The following is a 21,996-nucleotide window of genomic DNA, read 5'->3' as shown; positions in this document are numbered from 1 at the left end:
AAATGGAATCAGCTGATTGACTGGAAAATAGCAAAAATTAATTCAGTTAAAAGTTTGATGTGTAATTTGATTCTCAAAGGTGCATTCAATTGTGCAACAAAAGATGCACCAGCAAATAAACAATCAATAATTGATCACTTGTTGAATAAATTTAAAATGCCACAATCAACAACAACGACAACGATGTCAACAACTAATGAGGTAAGTTTAATAATCTTACTGGAATCTATGTATTAACTTAGTGATAATTAGATTTTCAGGTCTGAAAATGAAACAATTAACAATTTATTGATTCGTTTTAATAGATCAATCAGATAATCAAGAAACAACAACCACTGGTAATTCGACGACTGACAGTTCAACACCTCCACCAACGCCAACCACAACCACAACTCCAAGACCAGGACCAGACCAACATCAACATCTACAGCTCCAAGTACTTCCCAGAGCCCATCTCCATCTTCATCTACCACCACAACCACAACTCGAAGACCGAGAACAACATCCACATCCACCGCTCCAACTACTTCCCGGAGCACATCTCAGCGTCCATCTTCATCAACCACCACAACTCCCTCTTCACTTCCGGAAGATACAAGTGACTCTTTGAACGAAATTTAATTTCCATTCAATTGATCAATAATCACTAATCATGTAATCAAACTAGCAGAAAACCGACAATTTAATCACAAAATATATTTTGTACCTCAGTTAAATATAATCAACTGAAGTTACAATTTAACCAATGATAATAACTGATCATCTAAAAAACTAAATTTTAACAACAATCAACTTACAGGGTAAAGGTAATCCGTTAATAAATAATTACTTTCGATCAACCCTTTTCGTTTATCTCTATCTATTCAATTTTCGCGGTTTCGAACAAAACTTTCTTCGAGCTTGAAAACTTTGAATTTCTAATGAACGATCGCTCAGATTTCGTTCGTACTATTTTTCCCTTTTCAACGATTTTCAGGTTGATCTTTTCACTGTCGCCATCTGTTGGTTCTAAGCTTTTCCCATGGAAAAATTTGAATTAGAAAAAGGTAGATGGCGACAGTGGAAATCGACCAACGAAAAGTTAATCGTTGGCACTACGAATTTAAAGAAACGGAGACAACAAGTTGATTTGTGTTCGTGGGCGTTGAAGTTTAAGTAGATGGATAATTAAGGAATATCGCTAAAAGAAAACAATCAAATGAGATAATTAAATTAGCTATTTTAAGCTGATTACAATTGGAATTATTTACCTTGGTCACATAATTGATCAGAAATGATTATAATCAACCTACAACAATTGAAACAAAATTTTCTTGTGTCTTTTAAAAAGGATAACCTAATTTTCATTTCTCATGTTTAGTGTTAATGTTAATTGATAACAATTTAGCATTATAATGATGATCAGGTAATTGGAATAAGCAACAACATCGCTTAAATCTGTGGGCGAAATGGACACAAATCATTACAATTAACCAAAACAGACTCAATGTAACAATCAGTTGATTTAATTTCATATATACAATTAACTTGTCTGGCCACTTTTACATTAATTCAATTCGTGATTATTATTTTATTGTGTTAATCAAATAATAACTTTTAACTTATTACATTCACACCTCAGTAATTTAAATGATGGTTAAATCTAATCAAATATAATAAAAACAAAGTTCATTTCCAATTCAGAGTTTCAGATAAACTAAATGAGAGACAATATATCAAACAATTACAATTGTAAAATCTAAATTTAGTTCAAATTGTTTACAATTAGAATTGAAAACTTTGAGTTACCCTTTTCAATTAACTGATTTGGTGGAGGTTCAAAAATTACCCTCGACTTATAACCTAAGAACAGAAAGTTAATTAGTCGCTTAATTGTTGGAACTTAAATTCTAAACATAATTAAATTGATGTATTGATTTACCATTCAAGATAATTATCGATTAAGACTAAATAGAAATATTATTCTGATCGATAATCGATAACAAGATAAATTCCAATGAGATCGATCAGTTCGATAAACTTTTCATATCGAATTAGTTTCTAATCAAAATTTGTTCATCAATTAAACGATTGAATAATTAATGAGAAATAATTAAGATTGTTATCAATTAATTGACCTAAATTAACCTGAGGTAATGGTAAAGGTTAATTCTCAAGGAAGTTAAATGATAATTTGTAATCAACATTGTTTACAATTAAGTTATAATTAAACATCCTTATGATAAGAGTCGATGAACTTGTTGATTAACAATTTAAAAAGCTTAATTATTGAATGATTAGGACAATCAAGTGATTCAAATGAAAGAGTAATTGAGACAATTTTCAATGGTGTTAGGTTAATTGTTGTTGTTTATCATTCTAAATAATTAAATAATTGTTTCCAAAATCGATGCCAAATCAACCCTCGCAAATACTTAACTATAAATAAATTGTTTAAAGATTATTATTAGTTAGTTAATTGTTGACATTTTCCATGTTCACCTTTTCAAATTGTTGGAATCTAATCAAAATCAAAGAGAAACATTAATATTAATCAAAGAATATTAATAACAATCATATGATAATCTAACGGTTTTCATAGTAAATTGTGTCAAAAATTGAGTGAAAAAAATCAATTGATGATATTGTTTTTGTTTCTTAATTGTTTTTAATTATATTTTTGGCACAAACCACAATAAGTATAAATATAAAATAATTTGTCTCCTATTGTATATCGATTGTATATCTCATCATAATTGTCATTATTTATATGTATATATATTTATAATATATAATATTTATAATTAGAAGAGTTCATCTAAATCATTTATGTCCTTTTGTCAACTTGGAGGAAATATTAGAATTGTCTTGTTCCTTGTATTGCCATTGAACTTTTTTTTCGCAATCACTTTTGGTATTCTGGTTTAATCTCTGGTTAACCGATTAAGTGATTATGAATGAACTTAAATAAAAAGGATTGAAATTAATTCAATTAAAAATAACGAGCTTGAAAAGTACTAGTAAGAGAAAGAAAAATGTTCTTTGCATCAAGAAACTTTCAGGATAAAAAATTTCTCTAGATCACATGATGAGGAAGAGTGGGTGAGAGAGAGAGAGAGAGAGAGAGAGAGAGAGAGAGAGAGAGAGAGAGAGAGAGAGAGATGTAAAGAAGGATAAAAAAAAGTCTTTTCTCCCGGAAGTGTAATATTGTTTCTTGTCTGTCATTTTCTGTCTCCTAGTGAGTTTTATCATCTTTGCTTTATTCACTTGGTTTCATGTCGCATCTTTCATGAGCTTAATCACAAAGGTTTCTCTCTCTCTCTCTCTCTCTCTCTTGCGATATTTGCCAAAAATTGGGCTCACAATGTTGATTATCTTCCAATTGCGCAAAATAATAGCTTTAAAATCACCTAATCCATTTCTCCCTCTTCACAGTTTGATTGGATTTATTTTTTCATCTCTCTCTTTTTCTTTATCCATCTCCATCGTTATCATTTACTTTTTCCTTGACTCTGAGAGATGAGGTAAAAATTGATATCAAACAATATTTTGATGGATGTTGATGATGATTTCCAATAGCAGCAAAAAATAGCCAAATAAACATTTCCATGCATTTTCATTGTCATTACTTGGTCAATTGTTTTCCTTTCAGATCTATGGATTAATTAAAAACTGTAGAATATTTTTTTTTTGCTGACAAGATGATTCAATTGACTATCACTGATGAAAAAAAAAGGCTGAGTGATTAGTAAATTGGATGAATGACTTTTAATTTCCATTAGCTGCTTGTTTGGCTGCAACAATCAATGGATGAATAGATGATAAAGGTCTTCCTAATTTAAGGAACGGATGCTAAAGAAAAGTATATATAAATAAATAAAGAAGAAAAAAAAATTCGATAAAAGATTCGATTAGATTGTTTCAAATTACTAAGGTAATTATGAGAATAGTGATAACATTAAATTGCTTTCAAAAGGAAAAGGAAAAATGATTAACTAATGATCTCATTGAGAGGTAATAATAATAACTTTTCTTATTAGTCATTGAATTTTCGAGAATCAAACTCACTTTAAGAAGTTCTGATGATGACCATCGTTTATCAACGTCAACTTCGAGGCACTTGTCCAGAAATTCTTGAAATAGAACTGAAAGTTTATCTTTATCCTTAATTGATGGTTTACCATTGGTGGCAATCAAATAGAGAGCCTATTGAATATAATAGAAAAGTAAACAAAAGTGAGATCAATAAAATGAAGAGAAGAGAAGAAGAAGAAAAAAAGATGATAAAAGGTAAGGGTGTCAACTAATATTTACCCTGAGAGGATTTTCATTTAAATATGGAGGTTCTCCTTCAATCATTTCAATTGCTAATATCCCTAAGGACCAAATATCCACTTTTGGACCATACTGTTTTTTGGTAACTACTTCCGGAGCCATCCAATAGGGTGTACCAACAAGGGTTGTCCTTTTATTTTGTTCTGGTGAAATTTGAGCACAAAATCCGAAATCAGTCAATTTAACTGAACCATCCATTCCAAGGAGAATGTTATCTGATTTAATATCTCGGTGAATGACATCATTTGCATGTAAAAATTCCAGTGCTTGCAGAATTTCCCTGAATAGTTAAAAAGGGTGTAAACAAAATGTAAGAATGGATTGTAAATAGTCAGCAAGATTGGTGATGAACAAATGAGATGATATAATCATCAAATTATAATATTCTTATTTTGATACTTTAACTAATTAGTTTCAAGATGAAAATCAAGGTTAATCAAGTGAAATAAAGTCAACAGGGTGTTTACCTTAAAACAGCAGCTATTTGACCCTCATCCATACAAGTTTCGGTGACAACATCTACCAAAGATCCTCCAGGTAAATACTCCATAACAACCCACAATTCCTCACCAACCAAATACGAATCTAGATAATTAACGATATTCGGGTGCTTGTTTTCCTTCATCACCAGAATCTCGTTTATTATCAGCTCCTTATTTGGCTGTTGAATTAGATTCATTTGTTTAATTGCTACTTCCATTCCGGTTGATACTTCAATTGCTGTATAAACAACGCCCGAGGCTCCTTGACCGATTTTCTCTATTTTAGAATATTTTCTATTAGGATCACCGATGGTCACAATACTTCGTAGTTTATCCATAACCTCTTCCTCTGTCATTTTCCTTTTCTTGATTAATCCATTTCCTCCATCTTTTTTCACTTGATTGTTTATCTCTGATTTATTAACATTATTTATATTGCTGTTGGTGGTATTGGTAATCTTGGTGTTTAAATCGTTAATTTGATTGTTATTATTGTTGACGTTGTTGTTGTTGTTGTTTAGGTTGTGATTTATATTATTGTTGTTATTCACATGATCCTTGTTAATTGTTTTGATTTTGTTTACACTGTTATTTGTGAGAATCATGTTGATATTATGACCAGATTTACTATCAATAGATAAATTGTTAACTGCGTTAATTGTTTTCTCTATCATTGGATTATTGGTGATATTTTTGGTAGGAACATTTTTTGGTGTCGATGGTAATTTAGGTATATTTAAAGGTGAGGCCAAAGGTGTTGTAGGTGAATTGATTGGCTTTTGTTGTTGATGAACTGGTGTTGAATTAGTGGATACATTTGAAGATGGTGGTGGTGGTGGTGTTGTTGTGTTTATGGTGCTGGAGGAAATTGTTATTGAAGAAGAACCAGTTAACCCAGGAAATTTGGATTTACATATTGGCCTTGTATAGATGGATTTAGTTTTCTCGGGACGTGTGGGTGGTGGTGGTGGAGGTGGAAGTAGCGGAGGTGTTGTTGTAACTGTATTATTATCATCATCTCCATCATGATCATTATCAACTTGTGAAGATCGTTGGTGAACATCATCAATGACATTACTGTTACGACTACTACTATTACAACTACTACCACTACTATGATCATTTATAGTTGGGACATTTTGTTGAATTGTTTGTTGATGATCAAGTGAAATATTTTGATGTTTACTTGATTGGCTTTTTATTATATCTTCTTCCGGTGTTGATGGTGGATTAGAGCTGAGAGATGATGTACATGATGAAGGTTCTTGTAAAGATTCATGTGGTGTACAACTACTACCATTTGATGATGGACTTATTTTAATTATTGAATGAATTGGTGAACTAGTTGCACTTAAATTACCACTGCCCAGTCCAGCGTCACTGGTACAGCTTGAGGCAGAATTGGAGGAGACCAACATTGTTGATGTAGTTGAGACGGAGATACATGATGTATTTTTCTTGGTTGAATATTTTTCAGGAACAAAATTTGATTGTGATGCATCTAAAGAGAGAGAGAGAGAGAGAGAGAGAGAGAGAGAGAGAGATCAAATTAGTTAATCATAATCAACTTGATAGTCTAAACAAGAGAGAAAGAGATAAACATAAATCATATGTAATAAATAGTAAAAGGGGATAACCAAGTTTGAAGAGTAAAGGTAAAGGAAGTACAAAATTAATCACAATCGAAAAAAATAAAAAACATACTTGACGTCAGAAAAGAATCAATCAAATCCGCTGTTTAAATGAGGATAGAGAAGAAAAAAATGAAGATAAAGATAATTAAGAATGAGAGCAAAATATGCAAATACAAATTAAGATACAATTTAAAGGGAAGTTGAAACAGTTTAAAAGCTGAGAAAGAGAGAGAGAGAAGGAAAAAAAAGAAACTGCTAATCAACTGAACTTAAATGATGATCAGAGAATCCAATAAGCCATGACTAACTAAATTAGTTGTTAATCAATAGCAGTAAATTAAAAATACATAATTCGAAAATCTTATTAAGTGTATACACAAAACACTAATACAAATCTATTCTGAGGTAATTGAGTTTTTGTCACAGTCTAAAGATGAATAAGCTACTTTTTAAATTGGTTAATTGTAAGAACAAAAAAAAGAGCATGAAATTAGTTATGAGAATTAATATTTTCGGTTAATTTGATATAATACTAACCTAATGATGGATTGATTGTCATGTATTTAGGTAGATTTGCAATTGTTTCACGATTACTTGAATCATACCAGTTGAGAACATCTAACACAGCTTGAGGATTTTTCTTCTGTTCTATTTTACTAATATTCGAGTGTTGTAAAAGTTTACTCCATGATTCGGGCATCCCTGTAAATTCACCGGTATGAGCATCGAATCGGACATGACAAGTGTGCTCAAAATTGGTCGGTGAAGAAATAAATGGTTTCTCTGAAGATAAACTCGAATGGTGTTGGTTACTTGATCCATGGAGATTAATTCCAATATTTGAACCATGTTCCTTTTTCTCGCTTTTATTATACTTGATCGGTTTAACCTTTAAACCTTTTTTGATAACCTTTACGGTTACACTGTTTTCTTTTTCAGGTTCCTTTGGTAAGGGACGGAGATCAACTGGAACTGAACAATTTAAATTATATGGTTGATGTTGTGGTGTACGATGAGGTGATTGTGGATAATTAAAACTGGATGATTGTAAATTACTATGATGATGGTGATTATTATTATTATTATGATAATGATGATGATGATGATGATGATTATGGTTATGTGAAATTGAATGATTAGAGTGAGGACAATCTCTGATGGTACATAAAGAGGATAATTGATGATTCTGTTGAGAGGTTAATCGAACTGGTGGTTGTGGTGGTTTATCCTCCATGATCACTCACTGATAATTGAGATTTGTAAAGGTAAATCTCAAGGTAGAATAGAATTTGAATATCACAAAAAAATGGTAAAATTGGTAAAAAGGGTTAAAAGGTTAAAAGGCAAAAATATTGGGCTAGAAATAATTACGCCGATAATTAGTGACTCCTTTGGGAAGAAACAATAAATGATGGTGATGAAAAAGAAAATGAAATTCTGTTGATTAAAGAATAGGCTTGCCCGATGGATACACAATGCGCCTGAGTGAGTCAATGATTTCTAAGGCAGAAAGAGAGAGAGAGAGAATAGAGAATAAAAGAGATGAAAGAGAATTTAAAACACAACCAAAGGTGATGGAGAAAAAGAAATTCACTTTATATCAAGAAAGAATGAAAATTGACCAGATTTTTGATAGAAATTCCATTCCACAGATCACAAATACAAATTGACACTCGAATTTATAATCAAAACTAATTGTAATAAAAATGATTCACTCACATTAATGACGTTTAATGTGATCAATTTGATCAACTGATTCAAATGAAAACAATTTCATCTTCAAGCGAAAACCAAACAAACCCAATTAGGTAATCGATTCTTACGCCATCTCTTAGAAATATTTCTCAATCACCACATAGTCAATTCTTAATTAGAACAAGAAATTAAAGAGCAATTAAATTGTTCCAATTAACTACGTGGTTAATTTAACAGAATTAAATTGTTCCCAAGTTGATTGTTTTTCTCTGGAGAGAAAATTGTTAATTTTTAAACATTCGAAATTGGAATTAATAATCAATATTCTATTCGATGTATCGATGTTGTTTGTTTACATTTTTTCTTTTCGAAAAATTTTTTGTAAACATTAGCTTTTCTTTGGAACATTTTCTGTTTTTTTTTCTTTTCTTTTCTTTTTTGTTACCTGATCTTTTTCTCTTTGTGTGTATATAATTTATATGGAACTTTTTGTTATTCTCTGTTAAATTTGTTCCATCGTTACTGATCTAATTGTATATTATGTTCAGTTGACTAATAGATTGTGTATTTATCTTCTAATAACTAATCGATTTCATTGTTTTTCTTTTCCTGTTTTTTTTTCTTTCTAGTTTAGCTTTTTGATCAAAAATGAATGTCCATTCATCCGGTTCACCATCAGCACCAATGGTAACAACTTCAACACCATCAGCAATGCCACCGATCTTATCTTCACCTGTATCATCAGCTAATTTACCAATGGCGTCTTCTTCCTCCTCTTCATTTGTAGCACCAGCAACTCTACCTCCGCCATTACCATTACCATCATCATCATCTTCATCATCTTCAACACCAACACCACCAAACGTAGTTAATAATTTACCTATGCCTACTTATATGTTCAATAATAATAGTTCAAATCCCCTTGGATCCTCTGATTGGATGAATCAAATATGTTTACAGGTTGTAAATGATATGAATCTTTATGGAATCTGTGTGATTGATAATTTTCTTGGTGAAGCTCAAGGTGATTCTATTTTAAATGAGGTTAAATCTCTCTATGAATATGGTATCTTTCAGGAAGGTCAATTGGTTCGTAAAGTTAATCGACCTCGAACATTAACTCAAACCATTCGAAGTGATAAAATTGTCTGGATTGATGGAAGTGAATCTCAATGTGGTAACATTGGTTTTCTCATTCAAACACTAGACTCAATTCTTTATAAATGTAACACCATGGATAATAATGGTCTCTTCTCAAAATATAATATTAACACTCGAACCAAAGCAATGATCGCCTGTTATCCAGGTTGTGGTACCCGTTATGTGAAACATGTAGATAATCCCAATTCAGATGGTAGACGAATAACGAGTATTTATTATCTTAATAAAGGTTGGGAAGTTGAGGTAAAATGTGATAATATCAATTAAATATTCTCTTGCCAAGTTTATCCCCTCAAGGGATCAGCTTATTCACTTTCTCTCTTTAAATCTCTCATAAATTTTGACGATGACGGAGAGAGAGAGAGAGAAACCTTGTTTACATCATTAGGTTTAGTTAGGATTGTAATTTTGTTTAGTTAAATTAATATTCTTCTCACAATTATTATATATTAATATATATTATATTATATTTATCATTTATATTTGATTTTTTTCCCCATGTTTTTTGTTTTGTTTTGTTTAGAGAGACGGTGGTCTTTTACGAATGTACCCAGTTGGTTATGAAGATCATGTTGCCGATATATCACCGCTCTTTGATCGAGTCATTTTCTTCTGGTCTGATCGACGGAATCCTCATGAAGTTCAACCAGCGTTTAGTATACGATTCGCAATAACAGTTTGGTATTTTGATGACGAAGAAAGAAACCAGGCTATGCAAAGGTACCAACTATATCCTGTTCAGCCGTCTTGACCTTCAACAACAATATATATTTTATAAAATCTATGTTTATACATATATTTATATATCACCTCCCATTTGAATCAATCCATTCTTCTTTCTCTCTCTCTCTCCTTTCTCACTACCATTAGCACCAATAGTTTATCCTCGTCAACTTCATCGCCATCAACAAAATTCATCACTGGGTATTGAGAAAATTTGAGAATAATGAATCATCAGGTGTTGAATTAACAGGAGCCGCAGTTAGGAATGGGTTCGTTGGATTTGAAAATAGAGGCTAATGAGGAGAGCAAATCAAATAGACAAAAAGAAGAGAAAAAAAAATCAATTAATTAATTTGGTTAATCTTTGGACGCACATATAATCAAGGCCAGAAACACCAATGAAAATAATATATCAATCTACAATACAAATAGATTACCATTGAAGGTGTATCAATGTCATTTATCATTTGTGTGAATGATAAACAAATTGGAGGAGAGGTAAAAAAAAGAGTAACTAATATAACGTTTCACCAATCGATATAATTGAAACCTACAGATAGAAAACAATAAACAGAAAGCTGATAAATTGGATTAAATTATCTCTATCAATGAAGGCTTATTTTTTTTCATGAATTGTCAAAGTTAACCATTAATTGTTCAGAGTTAATTAATAGTAGGAGTTAATCGGGAGGTTCCCATTCCCAATTATTAGTTGCTTTTTTTACTAATAAAAAAAAACTCAATTGTAACAAAGGTTGAAAAAATCTGAATTTCAACAGAATGTCAATTCCAGGGACGAAAAACAAATGAACTAGAATATCAATCAGGAGATTAAAATTTGATAAGTAATGGGAAATAAAGATTAATGATGAAAAAATTGACAGTTAATATTATCGATTGAATGAAAAGTTACTGGTAAATGAGATCAAGAGGTTTGTAGCTAAGTGAAAGTTAAATTATAGTTTGAGACAAATTTAGAGAATTGGTGATTAAGTAAATTGTGGTAGAATTATTTTTTGTTACCTGTTGAATTGGAGGTTGTCCGAAAGGTTGATTGGTGTTCAAGTTGACACCAATCGGTGATGGTGACATGAAAAATGAGTTCTGAGTTGGTAATGTTACTGGAATTTGTTGATTGGTCATCAGAGATGACCAAAGGTTATTTTGTGGCTGTTGTTGTTGTTGTTGTTGTTGAGAGAGCAAAATTTTGTCCAAATAGATTATTACTATTATTACTTTGGTTAAACAAAGGTGATGCTTGTAGAGGATTAAGCGAGTTAATTAAAGGATTAACGGGATTAGTTTGATTAACTGGATTAATTGGATTGATGTAAGTGTTAGAACTTTCATAAAGTTTCATGATTGTCTCTTTATCCAATTTTTTATCCTGATTTGTTGGCGCCTTTTGATTGAAAAAATCTTTCTCCTCATCGGTAATATTACTACTAATAGAGTTGTTACTTATTTCCTTTTCCGTTCCAATAGCATTTGCATTGCCAATAAAACTATCATTAGATACTAAAGGAGCAGAAACAAAAGCTTCAAATGGATCATCATCTACAACGGGATTAATCAAACTTGATAAACTTGAATTCGAGACTTGATTAGTTACACCATTGGAATTAGCAACATCAAGTCCTAGAAGATCAACTGAATGTTTCGACGATGATGATGGCGATGGTTTTGTTGATTGGTCAACAGAAGAGATAATTTTCTCAGCAATAATCGCACTTGAAGCTGAAGTTGCTTGTGGCCTTGGAACGGGCGTTGTCTAGGGTGAAATAGAAAGAGAAGAAAAAATTATATTAGTGATGTGAAACAAGAAAAATGATCATTTGATTAACGGTTGTTAAGATTTGTTGATTCGGTTACATATACAATGAATTACGTGCTTGTTGAAAATCAGGTATTTGATTAGTTTTCATGTTATTGTCAAACATTAGTTAAAAAGGAATTGATGATGAATGTGAGTAAGCGTTAATTGCTAATAACGTTATTTACCATGGTTAAGTTAACAGAAAAGTTATTGAGGTTTTGCGAGAGGAGATGATCAATGATGAGGATAAGGTAAATTAACAGAAATAATTGAAAAAAATCAGAAAGAGAGATAAAGATGAAGGAGGATCAGGATGAGGGGAAGGTTAATCACCGGTCTAATATGATGATGATGATCAAGATGATGACGATAAAGATGATGTTGCCAAAATAAAATTCAATTCTTCAATAACAATTATCAATAATTGCAGGTCAATGATTTATCAACCATGGAGATGACTGAGTTTCTCTAATCAGTTTCAACAGTAAATTGGTCTACATAATTTGAAAGATTAATTTTTCTTTCTCACTCTCTGTATGTATAACTGAGATTAACTATTTACTATTTTGATCACTGTGAAAGTAAATTAAGGTTAATACATAATGATAATATTGGAAAATTTCATCTTAAATTGTTGACTCCTCTCGCAGGACCATTAATAATAATAATTGTTACGATTTGATGGATGATTTTGTTATGAGAAACAAAACAAAAATTATAGAGAGATAATCATCGTTTCTCATTTTATCTTCTTGTTTGACAATTAGAGTAAATTATTTGATGATTCGTCAATTTACCTGTACATCTACCGGAGACCCGTTAGGTTGTATTTTAGGAAGTCGAATTTTCTTTTTTTCCTTCTCTTTTCGACGTTCTTCTTCTATATCAAACTGGAATATATGTAATGTTATTTTAGAAAAGGTTGACGTAAGTAGAGATGAAAGAATGGAATAGAATGAGAAAAAGAGAGAAAGAGAGAGAGAGAGAGAGAGGAAGAGGAAGAAAAGGTAAAAGAGAAAGAGGTTGAGTGAGTTAAGGGGAGAATCCAACAGAAATTAAGTAGTTCAGACATAGAATAAGTGTTTGACTAAATCATAATTTGTTCTGATATTGAACAGGTAGAATAACATTCAAAATGATCGATAAATGTTCTATTAGATTAGTAAAGTAGGGAGGATTCTATGGTTGGGATGATTATCTGGTAGAGAGAGAGAGAGAGAGAAAAAGGGAAAATTGTTTCTCTCTTTTTATTTTGTTGATTTGGTTAGGGAGGTTTTCTTTTTTATGTTCAAAGGTAATTATGATGGAGGTAGAGGATTTGGTGTTTAGGATTTTTCTTACAGCAGGCTGAGGAGCTGGTAGTGGAACCCATTCCTTGGCAATATATTTCTTCTGTTCATATTTAGCTCTGACAAATGCCTCAAGCGATGAATCAGTTTGTGGTCTTCTAAAATTATCCGGTAAATTGGCTTCATAAACAGCTCGAGCCTTTGAGTTACCCATTTGTTGAAGGTAACCCACTTGCTCAGGTGTCCATGCATCAAGATTAACTGATTTTACTTTAGATATGTGTACACCTAAATTACGATGGATACCAGCACATCGAATACATAAAAATATTCCTAAATTCCAAGAAGCCCATCGAGGACCTAAAGAAGAAAACAAAGAAAAAATTACAAAAAAATAAAAGAATAAAAGAAGAATTATAAGAACTAATTGAAATTCTAATCAATAAGAAATAGTCAGATAAGGGGCAAGGTTAATTGTATTGATAACTTTAGGTAATGACAATTTACCGACAAAATATTTCCTGTCAATCAATAAATCTAACTGTTTATTAACCCATAGTGACTATGGAAAACAAGGAATGAAAACAGAGAGAGAGAGAGAGAGAGAGAGAGAAGAGAGAGAGAGAGAGAGAGAGAGAGAGACAGAGAGTTCAGAAAAATGATTTGAGGAATAAAAAGAATTGGATTAGAATTTTATTCTGATAACTAACCTTTAGCATCACAGTCAACACAATATTTGTTATCTTCATCCTTAAGAAGATCATTTAAAATTTGTTGACACTTTTCTTGGGCCAGTTTTAGTTTCTCCTTTTCCACTCGTAAAGTTGCCATCATTAACTATCTAAATTGCAAAATTATTGTTAATTTATTTTCACCTTATGGAAAGAAATTATCAGAAGAGAAAAAAAAATTTACCCAAAGAGATGAAGCCAATAAAATAACTCAAGTGAAAATGAACAAGACACAAACACAGAAACACCAAAGAGCAGAGAAACAGTTTTACAACAAATCAATTAAATAACGTATCACAATTAGATAACAGTTAGTAAGCTGTTAGTCTAGATAACAATTTAACAACATGAATTAATTAACTGATTGATTTAATGAGTTGAAACTGAATCAACATCTGAACAATCAAGAGGCTTGAGGCTCAAACGGCTTCGAATTTGATTGGTCGTTTCTGCGCATGCGCAGTTACTTTATTTACTTTTTCAGAGGGAAAATCAAAATTTTTGGATTTTCTTAAATTAATGAACAAAAATTCAAAATTAACTAATTAGTTGGTGAATAATTTGCAGAATGAAAAAAAACTCGATAATCAAATATTCTCCATGTTGATGAACTATTTAATATGAATTTCAATTCCAATTTACAAGAAAACTACTTTAATTCTTATTATTAAATGTTCAATCAAAAGCAATTAAATTGTCTCTCAATTGGCAATTTAAATCATTTCAAGATTAATTCAACTTTTAATTACAGTTCATCGTTACCTCTAATTGGTGAGAAATATGTTTTGATTAGTAATAAATAATAATTCCAATTGTAAATGAATAAATTTCGAGAGAAAAAAAAATTCATCGAACTTAGTTTGAAGTTCATCCAATAGATGGCGTTGGGTTAGAATTTTTTCTCTCAAAAATGATTAATAATTAACTTTTAATTATTTTCTCAACATTAATTGTTAATCAAACTTATTATTAATGATTGAAATTATGTTCTCAAATTTTTCTGTGTAAAAAAAAAGCCAACAATCAAAGCTTGAAAGTCACTAGAGCAAAAGATTCGGTTAATTGTTAATATGCATCTTAAATGGCAATTAAATCAAACTAAATTTACACAGAATCTAATTAGTTAATCAGTAATTTGGTAACCAGGTCAACTGGTTAATTCATTGGAAAATATTGAACAATTAAGAAAGTAAATTAGAATGGAAACAAATTTGAATGCATCATCACGCTAGAAATGAAAAAGTAGATTGTGATTAACGATATCAATTGATTATCATTAACTAAACATAGGTGACACTCGTAACAATTTACTAATCATTGAACAGTTTTTCAAGCTAACAGGATGTAATTGTACCAATTAACTTTGTTTATACAAACCTAAATTGTTTAAAGGTTAACAAAATTGACCAATTTAATGTTAATCACAATCACAAAGGAAGAAGCAAAAAAAAAAGTTAATTGGTTCAATTTAATTAACTTTGATCATAATTAAACAATCTTGTACTTAACCTTTGAAATTATCAATAATAATAATAATAAGATGAACAACAACAAACAAAAAAAATTGATTAATTAGTTTTTGCTATAAATTATTAAATAATTAGCTAATTAACTATTGTTTTAACCAAGTTAATTGCCACTAATTCCAGTTAATTGTGTTAACAATTAACAATATAAATGTATGTATACATAAATCCTATTAGACACATGATAATAATACAAGTAAAGTTAATAATTGATTTACAATTCATGAGAAATTGTTGATTTGCAATTTCATTCACTGCTTCTGATAATTAATTAATAATTTATAAACTTAATTACAAGTATAATATTTTACTAGGAATTAAGGTAATTGTTAATTGTTAGGAAAGGATTGAACAAGGAAAAACAGACAAACCAACAACGGAATTGAGATTGATTAGTGATTAGCTTTCGTGGAACAATAAAAAACGGATGAGCTGTTAACTAATTTTATTCTCATTTCGTTAATCCGGTCAGTGAACTCAATCGATGATAATAATTTACATCATCTTCATCCTCATCATCTCTTTCTTTTCTCTCTGTCTATTTTCATCTTCTTCCTCTTTCAATTCTCTGAGTAAATAAAACGACTTAATGTCTTCCGATGAAAAATCATCAATTTCCTAATCATATTCATTCAGTTCTTATTCTCGAATGTATTAATTATAATATAAATTCTATAAACTTTCGATTAATTTTGTTCTAATCGAATTTACTCTCTCACTTTCTCTCTCTCTCTCTGTCCTTCTCTTCATCCTCTTCCATTGATGTCATTTGTTGATCATTGATAATCTCACCTTCAGCTAGTAACCCCATTTCTATTTCAAGAGCGAGAGAAACAGAAAGAATGAGAGAAGATGAAAAATGGAGAAAATGAATGATGATGAGAGAGAGAGAGAGAGAGAGAGAGCAATAAGAAGCCATAGACAGAGAAATAAAATGATGAGAAGAAGATAAAATTGTAGAGAGAGAGAGAGAGTGAGAGTGAGAGAGCAAAAGAAAGACTAAAATTATGATGATAAGATTTGGTGTGAGCCTTTTTTTAGGCGGGGAAAATGAGATATAAGTGAGTAAAACAAAATGATCTCTCTCACTCTCTCTCCATCATCTGATGATAATCCTTTTCATCATCTAAGAAAAAATCTTTGTTAATAAATAATCAACTAAATCAAATTTAATAACAATAATCATTGTTTTTGTGTCAAATTTATCTTGTGCCAGAGAAAAATGTTACTTATTTCATCATCATTAAATAATAAACATCAACAACAACACACAATTAAAATGATGATCATCATCATTATGTTATCAGTTTTAACAGTTAATTCATCAATAATTGGTTCGAACAGAGTTTCAAATGATAATCTTAATGAAAACAACAATAATAATTTCAATTCACTTATCGGGTCATCGATAAACAACAATCAAACATTCATCGATAATCCAACAAATACCAATCAGAATCAATCGCTTATCCTGGAGTTAAGAGAAAGGTGAGTAAACAATTATGTAATTAATTACAACAATTAAGACCTAAACCGGTTCAACTAGGTCAGACCTAGACTTTCAACTAAAGGGAGTGATAAATTAAAATAATTACTCTCTCTCTCTCTCCATCTCTGTCTATTCCTTTTCTTTTTCATCCTCTCTTTCCTAATTATCTACCTGTCTACCTTACCTGTCTGGCCTACATACCCTCAGGTCATATGGAATCCCAATATCACCTTGAAATTATAACTCTTCTAATAATAAGCTCTGAAAGAGCAGACGAAGAGAAAAAAAAAGTTCTCAAAGTTTTTGTTTCTTTTTCTCTTGCACTTTCTACTTGTTGTTAATAATTTCGTTGCAACGAAACTTTCAATTATAATTAACTTTTTGATTGACGCAAAGAACGAGTTGATAGTAAACAATTATTAAAGGGGCACTTTATTATATTTATCAGTAATTAATTTCTCTCCGTTTGCCTGATGATGATTATTACATCGATTAATTAAATCAATTTTCAAATTCGAAATAATTTCAACAAGGAAAATCATGCTATCAACATGATCGCTTTTCTGAGTAAAATTAACAAATCAAATGTGATCTTTTCGGTCTTTTTTTGGGGTCAAACGGAACAAACATTTTGTCCACCTTCAGTTAAACAGAGTAATCGAATCTCCGATTAACCTCTCGAAGTTTTAATGTCCCAATCTCAGGGCATTCGGTTGATACAATTGAGAACCACATTCATCTGATGCTCTTTCTTTTTTTTCTGCCCGTTCCATTGCCCCGTAGGCCATAATTCATCCCTTCTCTCTTTCTCCCCCTTTTCTCTTTCTCTCTCATCCTCTTATTAATCTAATTAACACTTTTTATTGGATCAACAGGAAAAGGAAAGAGAGACTTTCATTGATAAAATCATCAATATTATCACAACTCAATCTACCAGTTGGACATCAACATCACCATCAACATAATGTTAATCATCAACCTGATGATGAGATGAAAGTTAATCACAATCAACCTTGTTATTTAACGAAAACTGAACGAAATATTTTATCAGATATTTTCATCATGATCAGGAAAACCCCTGAGGGAACAATTGATATTAATGAATTTTCAACTAACCAACAAATTATTGATAAACTTCAAGGGTTAAACACTAATTGTAAGTATATATATAAAAACTTTGTTAATTGTCATTCTAATTGTTACATTGTAATAAAAGCAAAAATCAACAAATTTCTCACATTTATATCAGATTAGTTTATCTTAAATCCTGTTTCTGATAACAGTTATAATATCAATGAATGATAATTAGTACAGGAACCTCAATATCAATTAGTTGATTGTGTTTACTAATCTTCTAATTGAATTGAAAGGAAAACAATCAAAAATCAAACGCACCCACAGATATATAAACATATCAATGTAAAAGTAAAATCAATTTGTGAATCTGAATTAAATCACAACAATCAGAGTTAATCGTGATGCACCCAATGATAATTATCTTAACCATGTCAGTAATTAATTGAGTAAAATTGATTGTACCATTTAACATACTTGCACTTAACCATTTAAATGATTGATCGTCAAATTGTTACTCTGTAACTAAATCAACTAGTAATTATATGTAACTACAATTAAATTTAATTTCGTTGGTCCGTTGACATATTCATGTTTCTCATTCTTAAAGTAACAATCTAATCACACTAATTATAATTGAAAAACAAGGCCTCCTAAATTGTTTTTATTTAGCATTTACTGATAGTAGTTAATTATTAATAATAATCCAAGAGTTAATTCAGTTTCAATTAGTACTAAATTGTTAATAGTAATACAATATATCATGTATATCAAGTGTCTCTGTCGAGTTTGTTGTTATTGTAGTTAAGTGTTAATTTGATTCAATTTTGGGTCAGAAAAAAAGTTAGAGTTTAATTATTTGTAACAATTAATAATCACAATTACGATCACTTGATTAACATGATTTCTTTTTCAAATGGAAATTCCCGCCACTCAGAATGAAATTTTTTCTCCTCTTCTTTTTTTTTCCAATGATTAATTAACCAGAATTAACTTGAATTATTAGAGTGTTTTACTGCTCGATTTTTCTTTCGATCAATTTTCAGATAACTAATGACAATTTCCAAGAATTTAGATAATCTCATGATGATAATGAGACTATGAGACTATGAGTGCTGAGGAATTCTGGGCTCAACGGGAAAAATATTTTTCGAAAACTAATATTTTCAGAATAGACGAGAATAAGAAATTTTCGAGTTCTAAGATTCGACAATTTGGTCTTTAAATATCGAGAAAACGGTTCATAAGAAAATGATGAAATTCGATGATTAAAATTTGGATTTTATAATTTTCCAATCAATGACTTCTAATATTAATCAGAACTTATAATTAAGTAATTAATTGATTCTATCACTCTATCACTATTAGCTCATCATGTTGAAATGATGTGCAATTTGATAATGAAAAAAAAGTCCTAGATCTTGATTTTCAAAGTAATTAAACCCTAATGGTATTAATGTTTATTTGTTTTTTATGCAATCTAACTGAAACAATTAACCATTGAAAAGTATTATCTCATCATAATTAATCAATGATTAGGGTTATATTTATCGTTAATTGATTAAAGTTTCACAACTTTCAATCAAACGGAAGTAAAAAACAATCAGATGACTTGAGATATATTCACAGTTATATTAATATTTGATTACAAATTAATCTTAATCATTAATTTCATTGATAACCAATAAAATGACAATCATTTTGTGATAATCGATATGAAAATGAGCGTTTTGTTCAACCAATCATTTGAATTCCTGTTGACATTGAATAACAATTAGAAGTGTTTTCTTGATAAACATTGGAAAGGTGATAATGTTACATAACATCATAGATAAAGGGTTAAGGGAAGGGAGAGATTTATGAGAGAGGCGGGGAAATGAGAGAGAGAGAGATGATGATGATGAGGATGAAGATGAAGATGAAGATGAAGATGAGGATGATAAGAAAGATGAGTAAGTAAGAAGGTAAACAAGTCAGAAAGTTCATTCTCACTTTGAACCTTAAAGAGTTTCTCCTTTGTTTTTATCAGTAGAAAAGTTTTTTTTATCTCAAAAGTTTCGTCGATCGAAAATCGTTGTAACGAACTTTTCGTTTTCTCTCTATTACCTTCTCTATCTTGATGAAAATTGGTTTTCCTTTTAGAATAAACTTTTCTATTTTATGTGATTGTATTTGATTATTTTAAAATTACATCGAAAATGATTAAATTAAATGTTAATAATAAACTTTCTTTCTGTTCAATCATTTTAGCTTTGGCTTGTGTCCGAACAGCAATTTTCGCCTCCGTTGACCATCAACGAAACTCAAACACTAATTCAACTCTAACAACTCGTTCAAACTTTTTCCCAATCAATTCATCATCTTTCTCATCATCAGCTGTTATTGGACATCCTCTTTTTGACCAATCAAATTTATCAAACAAAAGCCTAAGTGATTATCAGAATGACAATGCAACCCAACAATTGATTCTTGAACAAAGACAAAGGTAAGATTAACTGTTAATCATCATCATCATCACCATGATAATGATTAATCAACCAATGCAAATGCTAAATAGGTTAATGATCAAAGACAAATGAACAAGCAATATTTACATAAATATCCAGCTAATAATCAATAACAATTAATCAGTTTTCTTGTTTAGTCTATGGAGGATAAACACTGAAAATAAACCAGACAGTTTAACCCGAAAAAGATCAATGATCAACAATTAGCAAGAAGCAAAATGTTGATTAACGAAAAACTACCCAATCATAAATTCTGATTATTAACAATATTATTTTAATTATCGACTCTTAATCCAACAGGAGAAAACAGGAAAGGTTAATCTTCATCCAACAGCAAATCTTATCTCGACTCGGATTAGCTCAACGTACCAACGAAACGCTTCCGCCTTGCAAATTAACTGATTCTGAACGAAGTTTAGTTGATCAAGTATTTAATAGTAAATCATCAGAATCAAATTCAAATCAATTGACACAATCAAATATTGTCTTCACCAAATTACAAGGATTCCATCCTTCATGTAGACTTAACGTAACCCCTGTTAATCCAAATCAGCACAATAATTCAGTTCCATCCTGATCAACAATTAACTGAACTTTTTTTTTGTTTTTTTTTCGCACAATTTTCTCAATCAATCAAATCAATTGCACTTAATTTTTTTCCCCCAAATCATGTCACTTATCAAATCCATAAACGATAACTTTTTTTAATAATATCCATGATGATCATGTAACAATTAATCCCAATTGATACAATGTATAATTATTTAATCATTAAAAGAAAAACTTTTCACTTTAATTTTTTTTTGTTCCAAATTCTTATAGTTATTAATCAATGTTACAATTAATCAATTGATTTGAATTTTGATCAATAGTTTCATTCACTTTAGTGAAAATGATAAATTATATTGGCTAATTGTTTTGATGATAAACAATTACGATTACAATCAATGTTGAACGATCAAGTAAACTCTCTGTTTGATTGTGATCAACTTTCAATCGTTTTTGGCCTCATGTTTATCATCATCTTTCAATTAACAATTAAGCCTTAGTTTCGCCTCTCAATCTAATCATTTCTAATTAATCTAATTAACGGAAGAATCGAAAGTTTTTTGAAAGGAAAACATTTCAAGGGGTTTACTCACCGATTAGCTAATCAACTGATTTAATTGTTAAGCCGATACCTCGTTGTTGTTGTTGTTGTGATTGTTAGTAAATCTTAATCTCTACTTTTGTATTAATTTCCTTAAGATTGTCACAGATTAAGATTAAGACGATTTGGACGAAAATCTAATTTCATCCAATTGATTAAAAGTTAATCGTAATCCAAGAAAACAGAAATGATCATTCATGATTCATAATCTAAATTAATCAAGGTTGATACAACTATTTTCATTGATAGAAAGAGATGGAAAAGAGTAAACAATTTAATCGTAATGATTAAATTGTCAGACACTGGTAATTGTGATAAACGGAAATGACAATGGAAAAGTTAAAAGACCAAGTTAATTGTTCCGTTGACAATTTACTTAAGTGATTAAAATGTTTACATTGAAAA

The 21,996-nt window shown here is 30.3% G+C and overlaps 4 protein-coding genes across 8 annotated transcripts; 2 read left to right on the top strand and 2 right to left on the bottom strand.

Moving 5' to 3' along the window:
* Positions 1–2,624: 2,624 nt before the first annotated feature.
* LOC128390491 (serine/threonine-protein kinase PAK 1-like) lies at positions 2,625–8,291 on the bottom strand. Of its 5 annotated transcripts, none has more exons than XR_008325641.1 (7): positions 6,968–8,204; positions 6,501–6,530; positions 4,782–6,297; positions 4,294–4,594; positions 4,048–4,185; positions 3,343–3,831; positions 2,625–2,941 (listed from the first exon to the last, which is right to left on the bottom strand). XR_008325641.1 is itself a non-coding variant. In XM_053350218.1 (7 exons), the coding sequence occupies exons 2-7, from the start codon at positions 7,662–7,664 to the stop codon at positions 3,748–3,750; spliced, it is 2,766 nt and encodes a 921-aa protein (XP_053206193.1). In that variant the 5' UTR covers positions 7,665–7,930; positions 8,150–8,291; the 3' UTR covers positions 2,625–3,747. The 5 variants fall into 5 exon arrangements, 3 of the variants coding, with proteins under 3 accessions (XP_053206193.1, XP_053206192.1, XP_053206194.1); XR_008325642.1 differs by having other exon boundaries at positions 3,479–3,831; XM_053350218.1 differs by having other exon boundaries at positions 2,625–3,831; positions 6,968–7,930; positions 8,150–8,291.
* Positions 8,292–8,517: 226 nt separating this feature from the next.
* On the top strand, positions 8,518–10,605 carry LOC128390494 (egl nine homolog 1-like). The gene is made up of 3 exons (XM_053350223.1): positions 8,518–9,529; positions 9,810–10,006; positions 10,157–10,605. The coding sequence occupies exons 1-3, from the start codon at positions 8,774–8,776 to the stop codon at positions 10,215–10,217; spliced, it is 1,014 nt and encodes a 337-aa protein (XP_053206198.1). The 5' UTR covers positions 8,518–8,773; the 3' UTR covers positions 10,218–10,605.
* On the bottom strand, positions 10,164–14,265 carry LOC128390493 (stromal membrane-associated protein 1-like). The gene is given in 7 exon segments (XM_053350220.1): positions 10,164–10,302; positions 11,033–11,210; positions 11,212–11,780; positions 12,623–12,715; positions 13,167–13,474; positions 13,825–13,955; positions 14,030–14,265. Coding segments are annotated over 6 exon segments (1,371 nt in total). The 5' UTR covers positions 13,949–13,955; positions 14,030–14,265; the 3' UTR covers positions 10,164–10,203.
* Positions 14,266–16,421: 2,156 nt separating this feature from the next.
* On the top strand, positions 16,422–21,065 carry LOC128390462 (homeobox protein 13-like). The gene is made up of 4 exons (XM_053350176.1): positions 16,422–16,859; positions 17,736–18,016; positions 20,185–20,419; positions 20,742–21,065. Exons 1-4 carry the CDS (start codon positions 16,594–16,596, stop codon positions 21,016–21,018), a joined length of 1,059 nt encoding a protein of 352 aa, XP_053206151.1. The 5' UTR covers positions 16,422–16,593; the 3' UTR covers positions 21,019–21,065.
* Positions 21,066–21,996: the final 931 nt, after the last annotated feature.

The sequence above is a fragment of the Panonychus citri genome, unplaced genomic scaffold (genome assembly GCF_014898815.1).
Source record: "Panonychus citri isolate SS breed McGregor unplaced genomic scaffold, ASM1489881v1 Contig00120, whole genome shotgun sequence".
NCBI classification, from domain to species: Eukaryota; Metazoa; Arthropoda; class Arachnida; order Trombidiformes; family Tetranychidae; genus Panonychus; species Panonychus citri.
This window is presented reverse-complemented; position numbering and strand designations above follow the sequence as displayed.